Source organism: Callorhinus ursinus, unplaced genomic scaffold (assembly GCF_003265705.2).
Source record: "Callorhinus ursinus isolate GAN/ISIS: 27379988/994484 unplaced genomic scaffold, GSC_fseal_2.0 scaffold7, whole genome shotgun sequence".
NCBI lineage: Eukaryota > Metazoa > Chordata > Mammalia > Carnivora > Otariidae > Callorhinus > Callorhinus ursinus.
Genome location: NW_027397069.1, coordinates 34498783 through 34521960, shown reverse-complemented (window position 1 = coordinate 34521960; position 23178 = coordinate 34498783). Strand labels below are relative to the sequence as shown.

Sequence of the window (23178 nt, the reverse complement as noted above, 5' to 3'; positions counted from 1 at the left end):
CCAACCTTCTTCCAGCTGATGTGCCCCATCACGGCATATAGTAACAAGGGTTGCACTATTAATGTGTGTGTAGGATCTGTCCCCAACTCTAGAAAACATGGATATAGAACTTAAGAACTGACTGAAATGTTTATCCCTGAAGTACCTAGGAAAATATCTAAGTATTGTATATAAACAATATACTAACATATGTATATTAAACTGAATGTTAAAAGAACGTACTTAATTAGGCTATTCTGAGTTAAATGCATTTACTCACTTTTGAGCCATGATGTTATTAACAATAATTTATGATATCTTAAAGAATTTGCTTTCATTAAGGTCTAAGATGTTCCTTTTATAGATATCTTTTAAAAATATGAAGTTCCTAGGCTCAACATTTAATGGAGAGACACCGGTGGGAGAGAGAGGGTTCGAGTAAAAATCAGGATTGCGCTTTTATACTGCCAAACCAGCCAATATTCCAGTTCACCAGTTGATGCTACTGAACTCTAAGATGTTTTTAGTTTTTTTTCTTTTTAAGATTTTATTTATTTATTTGAGAGAGAGAATGAGAGATAGAGAGCACGAGAGGGAAGAGGGTCAGAGGGAGAAGCTGACTCCCTGCTAAGCAGGGAGCCCGATGTGGGACTCGATCCCGGGACTCCAGGATCATGACCTGAGCCAAAGGCAGTCGCTTAACCAACTGAGCCACCCAGGCACCCTAAGATGTTTTTAGTTTTATCAAGGCCTTTTAGTCCCCTGGTTGGTAAGAACACTTAATTTCTCTTTTGTTACTTCGAAGAGTATAGGAATAAAAATTGAAACAAATGGGAGGAATTGTAATAACATAACCCGTTAGAGCCTGTGATAGTAAATGGAGAGTTCTGCTGGGTTATGAACACCCAGGACCCAGAAAGAGCTGATATTTCTTTTTCATGAAAGTCTTTTCCTTATCTAAAAACTCATTTCTATTTAAGGATATCCTGCTGGACTTTTTCCATTTCTTCCATATGTTCCATGCCCTACCCCTATAGGAGGAATCCTCTTGGTATTGTAAAACATACCATTTGCTTCTCAGTGAAGTCCTCCAGCAGGAAAAGCTTTAACTATGGATCAATTCCCCTATCACGTTTAAATGTTTGGCATGAACTCAGGTACAATTTTCAAACCTGGCCTTCTTACTGTCTCTGTTCTGTTGACTCATTTGCCTTTGGTGGAACATTTAAAAAAGGGACTTCTGTGTTTAGTTCTGTGTTTTTTGAAGGGCAAAGATGTCATTGAGCCCAATCTCTGATCTGTGTTTTTCAGAGCATACCTGAGCAATTTCCAAAGGGTTTCTCTCTCTCTGAGGGCTTATCAAAGAGGAGGGGAAAACTGGGTGAGAGGAATGTCCCTTCTCTACCTGCCCTCCAACCTTCTGCACAAAACATAAGCAGAACTGAAATCAGAAAGGGACCTGTGAGCATGTGTTGAGGGCCACAAAGGTGATTCCCCAGTGTCCGCAGCTGCAGCTTCCACTTGGAGCCTCCCGGGACTTGATTCTAAGTGGCTGTGAAAAGCCACTGAGGGATTTGTGTTAGCCAGAGGCCACGAAAGCTGCCATCCCCAACTGAGTGATTCTCTGTTCGAACTGGGCATAAACCCAATTTGAACAGAGAATCTGTTTTCTTCCCTCATTTCAAAGGGCACATTTCTGAATACTTCCTCACGTGTAGGGGTGAACCGGGAACAATAATATTCATTTATAAAAGAAATCATAGTGTTAATCATTATAACTGAGTGTTAGTAAATACTGTGATATGGAAGTGGATGGACGTCTGAAGAGCCATGCATTCTAGTCCCTCCTTAAGAAAATGCACATCTATCTAGAAATTATTTAACAATGAAGCTATATTCTTTAAGTCAAAAAGTGATGCCAAGCTATCTGGATATTCTCCAATTCATGCATCCTGAGATACATATATCCCTGTGATACAACTTATTCAATATAGTCTTGAGGTAACTGGATATTCCCCACTTCCATTTCTCCCTTCTATCCTGTTGTGCGTGCGCCCTCTCTCTCATTCCCTCTAACCTACCCACCGACAAATATAGTAACACACACACACACAGACACCATGATTTTGGACAATTCCTTAAATTATTCCAGACATTCTTCTAGGCAACACTTTTTTTTTTTTTTTTCCCTCTAGATTTGTGATTTTGGCACTCCAACACCAAGTTCACATCCTGGACCATGCCTTCTATTAGTGGATGTCTGGGCAGTCTCCCAATAAAGCTGAGCAGTTTCAGTATCATTAGTGGGATGATGGTATTTCAGTTCCTCTTCCTTTCATTCCTCTTTAGTTTACTATCGGTGCCACTGAGCTTAATGAACCAAACCGCCTGCTCATGCATTAAAAACAGAGATGTGCATTCTGCCATGGGAAAAAAAAAATGCTACATTCTATTTTCTACAGCAGACACTTTTTAGCAAACATAAAGTAGAAAAGGAAGCACGAGAATATTTGTATAAAAGGGAGATGTTAATAAAAGCATTTGAAACTTTCAAATGAGGAATGTACTAATTTGTAACTGTAGAGTGCCCTCATAAATGGCATGCATTCATAATAATATAAAATTAAGAGTGCTTTTAGTACTAGCTATCTCTCTACTTTAGTACTGGTAACAGTAATATTAATATGCTAATTACTAACAAACCATCAGAAGTAGCCATTAAGTAACAGCTGTGTTATAAAATATTACCTAGATCTCCCATCCATATCATTATTTCACATCATCTCTGGTATTTGAAGTGTACTAGACACTGGCTTAGAAGTAAAAGCATACTCATAAAGCTAAAGTTACTAAAAACCCAAATTGTAAAATCTAAATGTCATTTTTCTACCTAACAAGAATATCAAAAATTATATTGTTGCAGACCTAAAAGTCATAATACTGCTTTTAGTAAAGGAGTGAATGCATACATAACATGGATAATAACCATACATTAAGTTGTATACGTGGTGATCCAAAATTTTGACCCCATATTTTGTGGTACTGAAGTCACTCTGACGTATCAAATCACTATGACATGGTCTTACTGAATTCAGCTTTTGCAAACACCTCTGGCTTTATATTAAACTAATTCATTTTACTCACTTGCATCTCAGTGAGAGGGAGGTGGGAGAGTGTTACTCAAAATTGTCATTCTCATCAACTACACGTTCACGCAACTTAGTTTCTGCTGCACATGCAGAAAATGGACCCTTGAATCTTAGAGAGGTGATTTTTGAAGAAAGGTAAGGCTTAGAGGACTGTGGATTTCTGATAGCAACTCCCGCAAAGGAAATACAAGGAGGGGTTCAGAAAGAGAGGGTAGAGAATGGGAAAGATAAACTGAAACTGTCTTGCAATCTTGCTTCATTCTTTTAGTAAATAAATTTCTATCTGCATTCCCCCACCAAGAAATGCACTGCACAGGGTTTATGAGTTTTCCCAACATTTAGAACCTCTTAAAAGCAGTCAGGGCTCCTCCTTATGGAAGCTGTGATTTTCCTACAATAATTTTCTGTAATTGTGCCAAAGAGCTAAAAATAGAAATGACATAAGAAGTTTCACCACAGTGAGACTCACAAGCTCAACTGTAGAACTGAGTCATCATCTTTGCGTTTCAGGAAGATATATCCAGGTTAGGAAATTCACTGTGCTGATTGCCTTCCTCCTGCCTGCGCTTGATGAGATATAAAGTCTATGGTATGGTTATCAATAACTGCTAGGAACTCTGGCCATAATCGAGTAGATAGCTGTAAAGTACTATCATATTGAGAAAGTAAATGTGGTAAGAACTGTAACAGGCTGAGGTTTATTGAGAAAGTCCTGATTACTGTGCAGGCTGAGTACCTCTGATCTGAGGCCAAGGCTGCACAAAAGTGTTACAGAATTTATCAAGCCTTATTTAAACTAAACATATATCTAGCTCTCTCCTTTTTATTTCTCATCATGCAGCAGAACATAATTTTTTGGTTTATCATGAAACTTCTATCATTCCATCCTCTAAGTCCTTTGTCACACTTCTCAAGGTCACCAGGGAGCCTCAGAAAGGAAATAGTTGTGTTGATTGGTTCTGTGATGCATATGCCTGAGGGTGCTGCTAAATGAGCCTTTTGTATTTTCAGTGAAGTGACTAAAGGGTGGAGGGACAGGGGCTTGTGGATCCTGTTAACAAGCTGTCCTCTGGAGACCCTGGTCCCCTGTGCCCCCAGCTCTTTGTCACCTATGTGAAAACAAGAACTTTGCCCTCCAATTGCCACTATAGGGAGAGTAGACACTCTGGTTTGGAATTAAAATAAAGCATTCAGCAGTATAGGAGTCAACATAAAGAAACTCTCTTTTCTTTTTCTGGCACCAGACTACTGCATTCTGAGAAAGAGGCACATGACAAAAAGCAAAGTTCACTCCTGCTGAAATGCTTTTCATCATCACTGTGTACATCAGTTGTTGTGGAAAGAATAGTACAGTTGCTTTAATTCTATGAAGTTTGAATAGTCAGTGTGGCATACCATGTGGATATATAAGTGTATTGATTTTAATCAAATATGCTCCCCTGGGTAACAGCTTCTTTTAACAATCCAGTAAACAGAAAGATAAGCAAACATAATTTATGTATAGCAGCTAGGATCTCTATTTTGTATTTCTCAGCAGAGACCTGCTGTCTGGTGTATATATCAGGTTTTATGAATTATCATGTCACTAAGAAAGATGTTAGATGCTCTATATATGGAAGAGAAAAGGATTTATTCCCTGTGGGGTTATAATCTCATTTTTTTTCCTTTCTCCATGGCATCATGATTCTACTGCTCTCAACCTATACCAATGAGGATATTTTTCCCAGTTACATTTGTTTTTGATCAGGTTTTTTTAGTGTACCATGGAATAATTTGCACACAGTGAAAGCCACCCACTTAGAAGTAAAGTTCTATGAGTTCTGACACACACAATCTGGAAACCTAAGATGCCCTTAACGCTCCCCTCAGCTTGACTCAATTGAGGCAGGCTTCTTCCTGACTCTAGGTCATTGGTCTCCCTTTTCTTAGAGCATTTACTTAAAAACAAAAACAAAACTTGCAATTATAAGTTCTATCTCTGCCAGTTTGAGATGTAACTCTTCCCAGCTCTTGTCAGTTTCACATCTCAGGACTATGTCTTTCCCCTAGTAGTTACCCTTTGAAATGCACCCATCAAGAAAAATAGCTTACGCATTTCCTAGTCTCTGTGGGAGGGGAGGAGCCTAACTTTGCTAATTGCCAATCAGGAGGCACAGCCAGCCTATTCACATTGACCAACCTCCCTCTTAACAACCTCCAATCTTTTCCCACTAGCTCATCCCAGTGCTTAAAAATTGAAATCCTGCATTGATTTCAAAGGAGTTGAGTTCATTTCTCTCCTAACTACAGTCTTGAATAAACTCCTTTGCCTATTTAACTCCATGCAGTGCAATTTTTCATTGACATACAACTACAGTCAAATTACAGAACATCTTCATCACTCTAAGAACTTCCTCTGAACCCCTCAAGCCCCAACTCCTGGCAACCACTGATCTAAGTTCTGTCTCTAAAGCTTTACCTTTTCTAAAATGTCACAGAAATTAAATCATACAATATGTAACCTTTTATATCTGTTTTTTCTTTCACTTGGCATGATATTCATCCATGTTATTGCATGTATCCGTGGTTTCTTCTTTTCACTGCTGCATTCTGTTACATTGTATACTACCACAACTGACCTGTCTTCAATCCATATTTTGAATTTAAATTCAACTCTCCTTACTGTAACGATATTTGTCTTCCTTAATAAGTATTGTGTTTTCCAGATATATTTTGAATCAAGATTGGATTCACCCAAAAGGTCCTTGCTTTTCCTTTCCAGGTTGGGTGGAGGTTTTCCATGGTTTCAACTGGAAATCTTCTCATATAATAACTATGCCAATATGTGAAAAAACAATCCAGCCACCTCTTTAAAAACAATACCAAGGGGGCCTGGGTGGCTCATTTGGTTAAGCGACTGCCTTCGGCTCAGGTCATGATCCTGGAGTCCCAGGATCGAGTCCCACATCAGGCTCCCTGCTCAGCGGGCAGGTCTGCTTCTCCCTCTGACCCTCTTCCCTCTCATGCTCTCTGTCTCTCATTCTCTCTCTCTCTCAAATAAATAAATAAAATCTTTAAAAAAATAAAAAAAATAAAAAAATAAAAACAATACCAAATCTTCTATAAAATTTTGGTAAAATGCATATCTACAAACTGCTTAAAATTAAATATCAACATGAAATTTGTTAACATTTTATACTGTTCATTTGTTCTAAACAGATATCATGTCCTAATTATCCATTCAAGTAAAAACTGAGATAATTCAGCTAGAAAGTAGATTTTAAAGCTGCTTGGCCTCCTGGCCAAAGATTGGGAATAATAATATACCAAGAGAATAGGAATGTCATATAGTAGAAGGCTATAAGATCCAATTTGAAAAGAGTATAAACCTCTTGCCTAAAAGTACATTTTTAAAGAAAATTCATCTTGTTAAATGTGGGCTAAACTCACATATTTACATATTTTAAATATATGAACTTCATAATCTTAAAGTTCATTATCAAACCTACATATGTTATGGGATTTTATTGGTTAGTTAGTTAGTTAGTTTTGGCTGCCTTTTTCATCTTTAACTGACAGTGAGTGGAATTATTTGGAGATTCTGACTCCTGGGCATCAAGGAACTTCCATCTTCTGTAGCTAGAGAACAGATTCCTAAAAAATGTTTGAATGTAGTGGCAGTCTCCTCACTTTCATTCCAATTTTAAGATGCAAACATGTGGGTGATATGCTGAAAAATTAAAATATATAAGAAAGTAGTAATTAATGACTTTTTCCTATACTCTCATATTACCCTACAAATTTAATTGGCTAGTTTTTTAATATTCATGGCCAATCTGAAACAACTTACATTCCACATATATGAGCAGTACTTGACCAATATAAAATTTTTTGCCATTTTTTATGTGTCCAAATTCAGAAAATGTCCATTGTATGCAAAATTCAAACTTCTGTAAATTATCCAACAAAGAAGCTAGAGTTGGCTGCCACCCAAAATGTAGCTCCATTTCCATCATTTTTCACTGTATAATAGTATTTGTGCCATAATTACAACATATCACTGTGTTTCAGATTTACTATTTTGCAAAAGAAAATAAAACTAGAAAAATTAATTGAATTTTTGATCTTAGTTTTTAAAAATTCTTAGTAAAACTGGAAAAAAGTATATTTATGATAAGACATAAAAGTCTTAAAAAAAAAACAGACACATTCAAATGGGAAACAATGTCAAAAACTGAGAATTTGGTCTTAATCAGGAAGACTCTGGGCTTCTGCTTTTTTAATGAATGCTCATTTGCCCTTTTTGTTTTATTTTTTGATGTGCATCTTGTTTATAAATGGAGGTTTTACTCAAATTTCAAGAATCTTGACTTTAACATCATTAAATCAATTTAGCATATAGTATCATTCCTATTTATAAAAATGAGTTATATGGAAAATAGTATTAATAGGTGTTCTTTCAATATGATTTTATAGTCAAATTAGTTTACCGGGGAGTAGGTTAAACAACTGTAAATAGATTATTTACTTTAAATTAGTTAAGTGCAGGGGCGCCTGGGTGGCTCAGTTGGTTAAGCGACTGCCTTCGGCTCAGGTCATGATCCTGGAGTCCTGGGATCGAGTCCCACATCGGGCTCCCTGCTCAGCAGGGTGTCTGCTTCTCCCTCTGACCCTCCCCCCTCTCATGCTCTCTCTCTCTCATTCTCTCTCTCAAATAAATAAATAAAATCTTTAAAAAAAATAAAAAATTAAAAAAATAGTTTTTTTATTAATTAAATATAAAATTATAAAATTATATTATAAAATTAATATAAAAATAAATTAGTTAAGTGCATTTATATGTTAACCATAACCTAAATTACAAAGAGAAATCAGTGAGGGGAGAATGTCTGAAATCTTTCTGTTTAGACACCCTCTTTACAAGGCCCAATTATCCATGAGAAACACAGTTGTAAATTCTGGCCTAAGGTTAGAATTTGGCTAACAGGAGAGGTCACTGTGAAGGGACAGAGACTTGTACAATACTGTGAGTCAGGAGGCTGGTCTCAAAACCTGGATCTGCCACTATCTTTGTCAGATTTAGAGCAGCCACAGACCTAGACTTTCTGCATTTGAATCCTGCCACAGCCCCTCATCTGCTGTGGGACCGTACAAGGCACTTGGCTCCTATACCTTCCTTTATTGAACTACAACCGGAGTCATACAAGATGACTAAGAAGTCAATTCAGTTAATATAATCAGTGTTTTTGAAGAGTTACTGACAAATGGTAAGGGGTATGTAAATGTGAGCTATTTTGTACCAATGGTTTTCCAAACTTTTGATCCTGACCCAAATAAGCAATTCATTTTACACAGAAACACAGTATAAACACTCAAATATACACAAAAATACACATGTGAAGTAAAATAAAATAATACTTAACTGCATATACCATGCACTCTAATATTATTTATTCTCTTCTATTTACTATTCTTATCCTCTTTTTTCCTCATTCTATTCTGTTCTAACCTATTTATTAAATTCTATATAATTTATTCTATTCTATTCTTCTCCATTCCATTAGGAAAAAGCTAGCCCTAACCTCAGATTGCAAGATTTACTCATTTATCTATATAACCTATATGCTGATCATTAATGAAACTCTGCCTCAGTCCACCTTTCACATCAAACTTATTAGATACATCATAACATTTAAAAATTTTTAAAAAACCATATTCAGACTCCATTCCTGACCTGCTTAATATGGATCTCCTCATGGTCTTGGCTCCAGAATTTCTCTCACACATAACATGCTGTAGATACCAAAAAATCTAGGTTTCTAATAATTCCAAAATTGACGAAATAAATGGGATTTAAAGAGAAGGTATCTACTTAATCTATTCTTTTTAAAAATTTCATTTGTATTTAATATATGCAACACAGACACATAAATTCTAACATACACTGTTTGTTGGAACTTTCTAAAGGAAAAAAAAATCAATCTAGATAACAATTACTCAACAATTAGAGTGATTCTATGCCGCTTTAGAAACTTTAGCATTTTAAACTCAAAATTATATAAAGTAAAATAAAAGCTAAAATCAAGTCAAAGTTGGGATTATGTAGTTTATATTATCTGTAGGGACTATGTAGTTTATATTATCTGTATAATTTTTCTATTCTTAATTGGCATAGACAAATGTGTGTCAAGCCTTTTTAAATACTTAAAACATTCTTATATCTATATCTACAATTTTATGTACTATAGAACAGATAAGGAAACTAGCTGTAATTCTACCTCCATTCTTCCCAGAATTTGGTGACACAACAAATGACATCTCATACACCCCCTGGAGTAATCATGATATATGTCTATACAGTATAACAATAATAATATTTATGTTATATAAATATATAAAACCAGTGCAAACATCCAAAAACCCATTTCAAGTTTGAATATTTTCAGAATTTCTGCAGCTTACATAATTTAGAACATATTTATAAATCCTATAATGTATATGTATAATTAAAATTGTTTTATAAAATATTAAATATCATCTATAAAACATTGATTCTTGGTGGATATTTGGAAATCAGAATGAGGACTTTATAACATGAAATTTTTTTTTTTAAGATTTTATTTATTTATTTGACAGAGAGAGATAGAGCGAGAGCAGGAACACAGCAGGGGGAGTGGGAGAGGGAGAAGCAGGCTTCCCGCGGAGCAGGGAGCCCCATGCGGGGCTCGATCCCAGGACCCTGGGATCATGACCTGAGCCGAAGGCAGACGCTTAACGACTGAGCCACCTAGGCGCTCCAACATGAAATGTTTCTGTGAAAAATATTTATTTAATTTGTCAATGTGCACTTCTAATAGATCTTTCGACATTCTATTCGATTTCCAAATCCTTTCAATGGTAGTTAGAAAGAAGTCTCATAGTTCACAATCATCACAGAGTAGAAGAAAATTTTATTATCTCAATATTTCAATTTTCTAAAAAAAGTTAACATTTTCTATTTTTCTATCTTTTCCATTTCTATACTCTTCTCACATGTAATTGTATTACCTTTACTCCTCCCAATGTGTCTTCAATATCCTGATATATTTTGTGTCCCAATAAATTATTTGTGACCATGTACTCTATAGGACTTTAAATATGAGACTTCCTGGCAGGCTTCCCTACTAGTATCCACGGATATACGCAAAACCTTCTGAAAACTCCACACACCTATGTTAATTCCATTAGCAAATGGCTGGCCTGTATTAATCACAACATGCAACTTCAATTGATTAAACAATACTGTGAGGCACGTATATTTTTCTCTCATTCTCACAGTCTGATATTATTGTCATTCCATGTGTGGTTTCCATGATGATGTAACAAATACTGATTTGTACCTTTTTGTATTCTACCTTTTGGTTGTGTTGTTATATTTTTAGGATCCTTCAGTGAAAGGTGCTATGGTTGTCACTTGTTTGAAAGGCCCTTCTCCTCTCTCTTTGTACACTTCATTCTCTCCACAAACAGCTGCACCACACCTGTCATTCGGAATGGCAAAGATGTCTCTGGCTGATAAGCCTATTCCTGTGGCACACAGAGTGGCTTCAAACAACTAATTAGAAGGAGCTGGGCCACGGCAAGGTTTGGTGCTGTCCATCAAGCATGAAACCACCACTGACACCATCAGAAAATCTGTCAAATGTGGTTCTTCCTGTGAATAAACCCGAGGCCACTTGTTCTGTGGTAAAGAAGAAATTGGCAGAACATGTGTAATAAAAAAATAAAAGAGGGTGATGGCCATCTTTATACAGAGTTAAGTAATTGAAAAAAAATCTTAAGCTAGTGGAAAACCCAATACCTGATTTATAGCTGTTTCTGGAATACAGGGAATCAAACTGAAAACTTCTCCATGAATCTCCAATGGAGCAATTCCCAATTGATCAAGTATATTTATTTAGCCTCTGGAAAACATTAATGTGCACTTTCTTTAATAATAGGGGGCTATCAATTATTATAAATAAAATCAGATTTGCACATTCACATACAGATGCAACCTTCACATCACATCTATTACATTATATATGTATAATCTAAATCTGTAGGAATGCATCTATAAATATGCATATCTGAGTTCACAATTAAGTGCTTAAAAGTTTTTAAACCAACAATATTGAATACAAATTGAGAAACATTATATAGTCATTGTTCTTAATAATTAAAAGTGTATGTAGATATCATATTAACTGAGAATGTCAAGTTTGATAGGTATTATGATTTTGAATCAGGATGAAGTCTTGATACTAGAGCCAGGAAAGAGCTCTGAATTGAGAAGAGAAATAACCATGGAATTTTTCTCAAACCTGTGATGATTGCTTCCAACACCCAACCTTCACACATGAAATCTTCTTGAGAAACATTCTCATTTGTCCACAACCACAGTGATCACACCACTCCCGACCATTCACCTGGTAGACTTCTTCAAGACTCACATTAACATTATTATGTTTTTCCTCTACTAGGTTAAATTGGCTCCTGTTGTGTCTTCTTGAATCTTGAACATATTGTAGCACTTTTGCACTTTATGGTAACTTACTATTAAGAGTGTATCCCCTGTAATATCTGAGACACAAAGAAGCATGTGTGCCTGCTCCAGCCTGATGTACTTAGCATATCACATAACAGCATCTCTGATATATTTGCTGAATGAATATTTGTGGAAGGCAGGTAGGCCAGATTGTTAATTTAAGACTCATAGATTGGTTTCTGCATAATTATGGAAAAGGTCAACAAGGGGAAGATGGATAATTTGTTTCCCCTCCAAAGAACAGTCTCAACATCATGTTTATGGGCAAGAAACAAAGGAATGTCTAGCACCCAATCTCTTTAACTGGTTTAGGGAACGGTTCCATTTTAAAAATTAAATCAAACTGCATCAGAACGCAGAGATTATAGTACAGAGTTGGTCAAATGTGTAAATTTTTATATTTCCCCACATTACTAATACCTCCTACAATTTTCAAACATAAGTTTAATAGTGTGAAATAAAACAATATTCATGTTTCTATGAAAATATCATACATAGGCATTAGACATGAATGTACGTAGTGTCTATGTACTATTGTACTATAAATGAGTTCTTAGTAATTTGTTTCAAATTTATATATACTTACTTGGTAGCTAATAAGTGGTTAAAAAATTTAAAGACGTAGGGAAAATTCATCCATACATAATATGTTACATATAACAAATACCTATCAAGGAGAGTTTTCAACCAGTCATTAAATACTATTTATAATGGTAGTTAGCAATTGTCCCGGGATTTGTTAGAAACTGTTTGCAAGGCCAATCTTACATAAAATGGCCTGTAAGATCTTTGACTTTTCCCAGCTGGACATGTGAGAACTTAACTCTAACAAATCTGCAACCCATGATATGTATTTTGTTGTTGTTATGTTGCCAAAGTGCAGATTTGGATCCTTTACTATAAAGGATGAAAGAGGAATAAATATTACCTAGTGAGTGAGCCAGTCTGTCATCTAGCATACTTTTTCTACTGATTATAATATATACAAAGTTTCACAGTAAGTGACTGAGGTGTAACACATCTTTTATCATGTTTGTTAACATTTCATTTTGGAGGGTAATCCTATATGTTACTAAGAACTTAAATATTTTGATATATTAGGAGTTATTCCCAAAATATATATGTATGTATGTATATAATATGTGTTTGTGCATGTGTGTGTATTTTAAATATTTTTACCTTTGGGGTTTTAGAAAAGGTTGTTCTTATGAAGAAAGAAAATGAAAATAAACTGGCTTGTGAATTAATTTATTATTATTAGTGAAAATCTATTAATTTAAATTACCTATATTACTCCCAAATATTGTAACACATAAAGACTTATTGCTAAATGATTTGCCTATTATTTTAACTTAAAAGCTGATATCAACTGTAATATCTATTCTAAGGACTGAACATGTTTATTTTATTGGAAGTTAAATGTGTTTGGGTCACACAACTGTATAAAACACCAAAAACAAGAAAATGTAAGTATGTAGTATAATATTCATATATTAAGTTCTATTTATTTAGATCTATTTAGTTAAGGTTAATCTGTGACAGGTACAGAAAAGAAAAAAGGAAAGGAAAGACCAAGATCAAGTGAGACAAAGGCAAAAGGCTTTTCATCTTTCCCTTTTTTTTAAAGATTTTATTTATTTGACAGAGAGAGAGAGACAGCTTTCCCTTTTTAATAGAAAGTAACAGATAATGTTACCATTTTGCTGTTACTCCATTTGGTATTATTAATTTAAACAGGAGGGTTCTAAGCTGCAGTTACAAATATGGAGAACCCTTGTTCTCCTCCCTCTCAGTGTGCCCTTGGTTCAGTGAAATTCAAGCTCAAGGTGTACCTGTAACTTCATCTTTAAGGGTGAGAAAATTATGCTTACCCAGAAGACTACTGTCCTAAATGAGGTTATGAGCGTGAAATGCAACACACACAATAATAGTAACAGTCTAATACATTTTAGTTCTATTCTCTTCCCACTTGCTCCTTTCACTCTCCATTTGACACATTTTTATTCTATTAAATATTTCCATCAAATGACACAATTGGAATGTTCATGAAATTCCAATGATAATTTAACTTCTGTGTATCTCCTAATCCAGCAAAACTTGTGTTACAAATTTATGTAAAAGGTCAAAAACATTTCTCTTATCAAAATTGTTTTCCCAGTTTTGGTTGGGAGATTTATAGTAGTAGTCCATCCTGGGATATCTTGATCAACCATCTGCACCACCCATGAATTTCACACTTGCGATAACTGCCACATTTCCAAAGTCTGGCAGCTAAAATTCATACTTATTTTAAAACTCTTCCCCCAATCTCCCTAACTCTTAGAGTTAAGATTTCCATCTGACATTGATTTTCGGATTTCATGGCTACAAGGGAAAAGCCTTATCTCAAGAATTCATACACTGAACACTAGACCATTTTGTAAAAATACTTTAGCTCAAGCATCAAAAACAGTGACAGGGAACAGCTACTCATACTGAGATGCAGTCTTGTGTGAATTCCAATAACTATGAGACATTTTCCTACAGATTGCAGAATATAGACACTGAAAGCTCTATCTGCTTGCATTCTATGCTATTTCATGGGTAAAGGGAACTGAACATAATAGAAGGGAAATGACAATAAAATTTATAGATCAAAGATGCTTAGTAAAGGTAATATGCATTTATGGCATGAAAACAATGTGCACTTATTCATTTCTATGCTTCTATTTTAACCATTAATGCACTTTGTGTATCCAATGACAGAGGCCTGCCAGGAAGAGAAAACTTAAATATGAGAGTTCTTTTATATTCCACACCTTATTTAAAATCTAATTTAAGAAAAATTTCAAATATGAACTATTTTCTCTAACATTTGCTTGGAAAATTTTTATGCAGCTTGGAGGTAATCATTAGATCACTCCAGGATCCAGAAAACCTGGATATCATTCTAGTGCTATCACTAGCTAGCTCTGTGACCTACGGCAAGCTACTCCATCTTTCTTGTCCTCAAGTTATGCTTCAGTGGTATGAATATATAATCTCTATGGTCCCTGACAGCCAAATAGCCTGTGAATTTTTTTTGACTTAGATACTATCTTAGAGCAGTAAACTTGTAGTTTCTGAAACTGTTTTGCTATGGTAATATTCCAACTCCATTAATTACTACCTGTGTGAATTCAAGCAACTTATGTAACGTCTGTGTGTCTCAGTTTCCCTATCTGTAAAATGGGAATAATAATATGCGGTTGTTGTCAGAATTAAATGAGCTATATTTTAATGATTCAATATGTAAGCTTTCTTATATTTTAACATACCTTAAAGCAGGATACATATTAAAGAAATTATAAATAAGCACTTATCAGAGCTTAATCAATGACATTTTTCCCAGCGGTAAATGAAATTATAGCATGTGTTATACTCTGATGTTATACAGTAACATCCGAACATCTTAGATTAGACAAAGTTTGGTAATACCTATGAAATGCTTGGGGTAATGTCTGGTACAAAAATTACCCAATAGCTGATACTAACACTTCTCTGTAAGTAAGCAATAATTGTTATATCTAAGTTAAGCATGATGGGTAAAGTCTGATTTCAGAATGATTAAAAGCTCGCTAGTCATACAGCCTTCATTCCATTTTGTATCTAAAGTCATAATACAACTACATTCAGATTAATCAATATCAGTTAACATAAAGTATGACTTTCTACTTGAACAGTATAGTTTTAGTTAATTAAATATTTTCTATGATTAAAAGATGTAACATGTTCTTTTTTTTTTACTTTAGTAAGGTGATTAAAGAGGGAAGGTATAAATGGTGAGAAAATTAAAAAAACGTGTAATATATTTACTAGGCTTACCACATTATTCAATATAAAGGAAAAAAATAACAGCACAGCACAGGAACCAACTTTGTAGGTTATAATCACCTCTCATTAATTCTCAAGAATGGTTAATACTAGATTAATAACTTTTAAGGAACAGGTTACTGCAACTATCCCCTTTGTTATTGGTCTATAGATATTAAGCATTTATGCAGAAACCCTGTCTCACAGAATGCTTTACTTCTGTTTCCAAGTTGTATTTTCTAAGAAACATCAAAGATTTTCTGCCATTTAAAAAAAAAATGTATACTTACTAAATTAGGTATATTATGATGAAATACAATTTAAACTCATCAAAGACAAAATGTAAATGATGGCCAAATATACACATAAAATGCTTGACATAGGCCCTGGCATGCAGTAGGCACCACAAAAGTGTCAGTTGTCAATAGCATCATCTTTATTTAGTATCACCGAGCACTAGAGAGAGATAGGACCTTCCAGATGACCTAATCTGAAACCAGACTGTAATGGGCCTGGAATATGATGGTAAAGTGAGAATTTGTGAGACAAAAGTTTTCTAAAATAATTTGTTTGTTTTCCTTTGTTTATCAATACAACACAGTAGATTTCTTTCACCATTCTTTGATAATTACTCATAAGTCAACACGATAACTCTAGTATCATCTTTTTCTTATCCACATTCTCTAGCAAATAAACCCTGTACAAACTGTGTTCTTGTACTTTGTGCCTTATAAAATATCTAACGAAGAATAAAAATGTGGTTCATAGAAACTTATTTTAATTATAGCTCATTTAAATTCTCTACAAAAAAATAAGGAAATATTCAGGATTTCAATGTCTTTCAGAACATTCTGTGTGGGCTTTGTAAATATTTACATAGGTTTTTATATATGAACAAAATTTACTTATTTCTGCCATAGAGTGTTATTGTGTTATTATCGGATGAAATAAGGGTGACTCATGGGAGAAATTTTCATGTTCTACACACTTGAAATATACACAGCAATGATGAAAAATCAAAGGGTTAAATTATAGTCTTCTTTCAACTATCAAGTGATTGAGATTTTGGAGAAAGAGAGAAAATAAAAGCAAAATAGGAAGAAGAATATATACTATAGGTTAGAAGGATGTTTCTGAATAGTTAGATCAACACAAAGAAAAAGAAAAAATGTGAAGGAAAGTATTAGGGGATAAAAATGTCTAAATTATCACTTTACCTTTTCCACCTCAATTAATAGCTTGTTAGAAAAGAAAGTGCTTACTCAATCAAATTTCTATTAATCAAAGTAGTTTCTCTGACCTACATTACTACTCAGAGTTTTGAGAATGATAGATTTCTTTATTTGGCAAAATCAAGTGCAAATATCCCATACTATTAATAATAAATCAAAATATTTTCAATACCTTTAAGGAAATGGGGGGAAAAAACCTACCTTCAATGAGAAAACAGAATACATAGGAAACACTAACACTCACACATACATATATACATATACATATTATCTACCTATCTCTCCATCATCTATCTATAATCTATTATGTTAAAACTATAAAAATACACGAAACAAATATGTATGCATTAATATTAGAGTTAACTACTGAAACACAATTCCTTAAAATATTGATCTTCTATTGTACAATGTGAACATACTTAACACTACTAAACTGTAACTTTAAAATGATTAAAATGGTAAATTTTGTTACATTTTTTAAACCACAATTTTAATATATTAAAAGAAAGATAACAGATTTTTGCATCCATTCATGTTAGAATAATTGGTACTGGAATAGCCCTCCTGATATAAAAAAAAAGAAAAAAAAGAAAAAAGAATAAAATGTAGATCTTCTACATTTTACAATGATGGACTCATTAAGAAAAAAGGAAAGTAATTTTTATCTTAAATCCAAATATACAAGGAAATAAAGGATCAAGCTGAGAAAAGGTAGAAAAAAAGGGAAATGATTAATGGAAATTCCAGTTAACCTGCTCATACTGAGCAACACTGTCTTCTTTATCTTCCTTAAGTATAGGGGATTAAACAAATCAGTCTTTCAACAAAGAGGATGTTCCTATCTTTGAGCTCAACTAATAAAAATGAATCAATTAAGAATCTTTAACTCCAAAAGAAAGTTGCTCATTACTTTCTCCAAAACCAGGTAATAATCAACACTTTGCATTAAATGACAAGAATATCATATTTAATAGCTGGACTATTACCAAAGAGGAAAAATATTATTTGCCTTTTATTCTAAAATTGTTCATTTAGGTTGTTTAAAAAAGTTCTAGTATAAAAATATGACCATAAAAGAGGATGGCCAAGAAAATATTTATAACAGTTAACTCAGACTATATAAATCACTAGGAAAATATAAATTGCTCAGTACTAAAATGGTCTCTATAGAGATACAGCATACCTCGTAATGGCTTTCTTCATTCTCCTGAATGTGGAAACCCGCAGAGCTGGGACATTTCTGAGGAGTGACAGGAATATTGTCACTTTTGCTGTGTGAGTTACACTGAAAAAGATTACCAAATAATTGTGACAAACTACTCCACATTTAGACTGTCTATCGAGCGACATGGTTGTTTGCTAAGAGTCTAATTAAAGGAGTACCATTTGAACTAGCAAGGGTCCACACTCATAGGACCATGCATTAACATGGAGACTTTTCCAAAAAAAAAGATTAAAAGTGTCCCCAGGATAAACAAATTGTCAGAATGTTTTAAGTGAAACTAAAGAAATCTCAAATGTAGTTATTTTATTTTTACTCTGTCTTTTTTTAAACCATACCATTATGCTTATGATTTTAGTAGCTAAATCTTACATGGTGCTGCTATTTGTGTGAGGTATAGCTTGATATATATCATACACATCTCAACATAGATATTATTATTATCCCCACTTACAGGTGAGGAAAATTGGGCATACAAACTATTCTTTCCAAGGTTGGTCTGCCTACCCAGGTTTCCGAGGGCACGCCTCATACTTTATCTACTACATGCGTGGCCTTTATAAATGATATATTTGAAACAAACAAAAGTGAAAAACTAAAAGTTTAATGTCTTGAAATACTACTTCACTTTTCTTCTGTACCAAATATCAAGTATTTTTTGAAACAGGTTCACTTGGAAAGGATTTGAATTGTGCAGGCCTGACCTTTCTCCATGAAAATATTAAAATGGTTGTTTTCCACATTCCTCACAAGATTTTTTATGTGAAAATAAGATATTATTCACTTCCTGTTATCCTTGCTTCCTTCTTTCCTAAATCTCTTATTAGATTCAAGGCAAGGAATATTTATAAGTATTGCCAGTTTTTTATTAAGCATAACATTGGAATTTCTAAGGCTTCTACATTAATGAAAAATATTGTGCCTCCAAAAAGGTTCACCATTGGTATATAACCTTTCCTCTCTCATAAGACTAACATATGAACATAGTTGTATGACATAAGTAGGGAACATAATATTTTCTCAAACTAGTATGGCAAATTTTCAATTAACTAATGAAGTTTTACTTCCCCCATGCCAAAGAATAATGTTAGAAAATGACTATCAAAGACATTTTAAAAAGCAAATTAATTTTTTAGGTTAGTGTTAAGTTCAGTATGTTTTCACCTCAAGACCACTATTTTATATATTTAAATGTTTTTAAACATATTACATTCTTTTAGACTTATTTTGAAATAATTTTAAACACAGAAAGGGGTAAAAACACCAAAAAAGAATTCTAGGATTCCCTTTATTACTATTTCAAATATATCAATCAATTATCTCATTGTTAGTTTAAGGGAAATAGCAATATGACAGACTAGGAAGGCATAACTCTCAAACCCAAACCCCTATTAGAAACCTTTCCGCATAAAAAAAAAAAAAAAATTTTGTTCCTGTCCTCTGTACAAACAGTATCATTTCAACCATGTTCAAAACTTACCTCCTCTAGGTACTTTTCATGGGTAAACAAATAGCAGCAACCATTTTATCCTCTGCTTCCAACCTAAGTAACTTCTAGGTGTAGTTTGCTAGGTGTACGCTGCTGTGCCAGTTTAATTCTTGGGATGTGCCTAGATTTGTCTGAACAACATCACTGTTAATTATGAAGGATTATCTTCCATATTTCTCCACAGTGGTTTCCTTTGCTTTCTAAAGAAAAAAGCTTCAACCTTAAAACAGTTACTATCATCTATGATGTTTCCTCGACACTGTAATCATTCCTGTCCCTTGCCTCTCCTCATATCTACTCATGTTGATTAATCTTTTTAAAACATCTCATGTCTTATGCAGTGTTTGTCCCTAGAAACATTTTAATTCCTGTGGCCTGGCAGTGGCTCTCACCCTGGCTGTATATTAGAATCACCTGGGGAGCTTTAAAAAAATACCAGCAACTGAGCCCTACCTCACACCAGATGAATTAGAGCTCAGGCAAAAACATGGTTTAAATACCCAGGTAATTCTAATGTGCAGCCACAGTTTAGAATCCCTAGGTTAACATTTCTTTGTCTGGTCCTCAGGACAATAAAGCAAATTTTGGCCTCACTCCTCTTTTGATCTGATCTCTTGCTCTTTAGCATTTGTTCTTCCTTTTCCTTATTTAATGTCATTTGTTGGGAGTTGTTTTTTTCATGGATTATATCATAATGCCTTTGAATGTGAAAAAAATCCTATATTTGTATAATACTTTATACTTTTACATACAGGATTTTATGTATTATCTACCAGAAACCTCTGCAGAGAGGTAGAAACATAAACCTTCTTTAACAGATGGAGAAGACTTGTGCTATGGTGAGCACTGTGAATTGTGCAAGACTGTTGAATCACAGACCTGTACCTCTGAAACAAATAATAAAATATATGTGAAAAAAAAAAAAAAAACAGATGGAGAAGACAGAGGTTCAGATATATTCAGTGCCCTCACGCAACAATTTGCCAAGTAAAAGCATTCCTAAGGGACAGAACTCAGGCTATTTCTCCTCTGCCACATCTCCCTTAAGGAGTTAGTTCAGGCCAACAGACACATGAAAAAGTGCTCAACATCACTCGGCATCAGGGAAATCCAAATCAAAACCTCAATGAGATACCACCTCACACCAGTCAGAATGGCTAAAATTAAGTCAGGAAACGAGGGATGTTGGTGGGGATGTGGAGAAAGGGGAACACTCCTACACTGTTGGTGGGAATGCAAGCTGGTGCAACCCCTCTGGAAAACAGTATGGAGGTTCCTCAAACAGTTGAAAATAGAGCTACCATATGACCTAGCAATTGCACTACTGGGTATTTACCCCAAAGATACAAATGTAGGGATCCTAAGGGGTACATGCACCCCAATGTTTATAGCAGCAATGTCCACAATAGCCAAACTGTGGAAAGAGCCAAGATGTCCATCGACAGATGAATGGATAAAGAAGCTGTGGTATATAAATACAATGGAATATTTGCAGCCATCAAAAGGAATGCAATCTTGCCATTTGCAATGACGTGGATGGAACTGGAGGGTGTTATGCTGAGCAAAATAAGTCAATCAGAGAAAGACATGTATCATATGACCTCACTGATATGAGGAATTCTTAATCTCAGGAAACAAACTGAGGGTTGCTGGAGTGGGGGTGGGGTGGGAGGGATGGGGTGGCTGGGTGATAAACATTGGGGAGGGTATGTGCTATGGTGAGTGCTGTGAATTGTTTAAGACTGTTGCATCACAGATCTGTACCTCTGAAACAAATGCAATATATGTAAAGAAAAAAAATGCAATATATGTAAAGAAAAAAAACAAAGAAGATAGCAGGAAGGGAAAAATGAAGGGGGGGAAATCAGAGGGGGAGACAAACCATGAGAGATGATGGACTCTGAAAAACAAACTGAGGGTTCTAGAGGGGAGGGGGGTGAGGGGAGGGGTTAGCCTGGTGATGGGTATTAAAGAGGGCACGTTGTGCATAGAGCACTGGGTGTTATGCACAAACCATGAATCATGGAACACTACATTAAAAATTAATGATGTGGGCGCCTGGGTGGCTCAGTTGGTTAAGCGACTGCCTTCGGCTCAGGTCATGATCCTGGAGTCCCGGGATCGAGTCCCACATTGGGCTCCCTGCTCAGCAGGGAGTCTGCTTTTCCCTCTGACCCTCTTCCCTCTTGTGCTCTCTATCTCTCATTCTCTCTCTCTCAAATAAATAAATAAAATCTTTAAAAAAAAACTAATGATGTAATGTATGGCAATTAACATATCAATAAAAAATTTAAAAAAATGAGTTAGTTCATTTGCTCATTCATTCACATATTCTATTCTGCTTGTTTGTTCATTTGTTTGATCATCAGATATTTACTGAGTGTGTGCTATGTGTCAGGATTTTATTGGTTCATTAAGATATAGCATTTAATATCTGTAATATTCATTCCAACAGTGAAACCATACATAGAAATAAAAGACCACCATGATATGTGAAAATGCCACATGAAAATGTATGCACAGTTTGCTTAGGGACAAAGAAGATAGAATGACTAGATTCCTGGGTTTGATATGTGGGAAGAATCTGGAAAGATGGAGGGAATCATGGTTGGCACGCATTCAAAACAGAACACACTGCATGTGCAAAGGCTAGAAGACATGAATTCTTGTGACTTGGTCTGTGAGCTGCAATGATTTTGACAGTACTTTAACCATGAACCCTGTGAGGATTGATCTGAGGATAGGGACAAGTTCATAGAGCATAAAATTTAACAGTGGATCCAAGATGAGAAGTTACAGAATCGGGCTTCACATAAGGGAGGACTACCAAATAATGGGATAAGTGCTTCCCAGTGGTGCTGCCAAGGGTGAGCCTGATCACCTTCCTCTCTCCCAAGTTCAATAAGGAAATTTAAGCAAACTGGGTGTGTTTGCAATATGACTGTGACACCTGAGTAAGTCCCTCCATCCCAACAAGATCTCAACCCTAAGCCTCTCCTGTGCCTAATTCTAGGGCAGCCTCTTTTATAAAGCAACAAATGGCACCAAAGGAAAAGTTTAACCCACTTTTTCCTTCCTCACTTTTTAAAATTTTTGAGTATTATGATGTAAATAGCCTCTGGGGATTATAAATCTATAAGCTTGAGAAAAAAAAGGAAATTTAAAAATAACTCTATAAACAGTATTTTGAGATCAAATATTATAAATAGCCAAAACTTTAAGGAAATAAGTTCTTAAGTGAAGAACAATTTAATCACGATGAATCCTTCCTAACAAGTTTCTATTTCAGGGAGAGCTGAAGCCTGAAATGGAAAGAAGATTTATTATAAATGTCTCAAGATTTCACCCACTAAAATTTTTTCTTCTATTTGCCAAATTTGATATGAATAACTATATAATGAATTATGGTTAAGATGAATTTGCTAAATCAGATTTCATACTGCAGACAAATCACTTGAGAGGTCCAGAACTCAATAACAACAATCATATTAAATGGAAATCACTGTAAATACATTTGTTTTATACTTTAAAATCCATTTGATGTTTTCCATTACCTATGATTAATAGTCTCTATTTTAATATGTGGATAACATGCTTCCCCCAAACACCCACTATAGTTCTTGGGAAATTGTCATTCACTACCTACAGAAATACCTACAAAAAAAAAAAAGAAAGAAAAGAAAGAGAGAAAAGAAAGGAAGAAAGAAAGAAAGAAAGAAAGAAAGAAAGAA

The 23178-nt window shown here is 34.6% G+C and overlaps 1 protein-coding gene across 13 annotated transcripts in view; it reads right to left on the bottom strand.

The window, feature by feature from the left end:
* Positions 1-23178, bottom strand: part of PCDH9 (protocadherin 9) — a 921308-nt gene that overhangs the window by 566059 nt on the left and 332071 nt on the right. For 8 of the 13 annotated variants that reach the window (XM_073894451.1, XM_073894452.1, XM_025875262.2 and 5 more), the window contains one exon: positions 17920-18021. The exons of 3 other annotated variants lie outside the window; for them this stretch is intronic. In XM_073894451.1, the coding sequence (XP_073750552.1) occupies positions 17920-18021 (102 nt within the window). The remainder of the gene's footprint in view (positions 1-17919; positions 18022-23178) is intronic. 2 more of the 13 variants (XM_073894453.1, XM_073894457.1) reach the window with 1 other exon arrangement.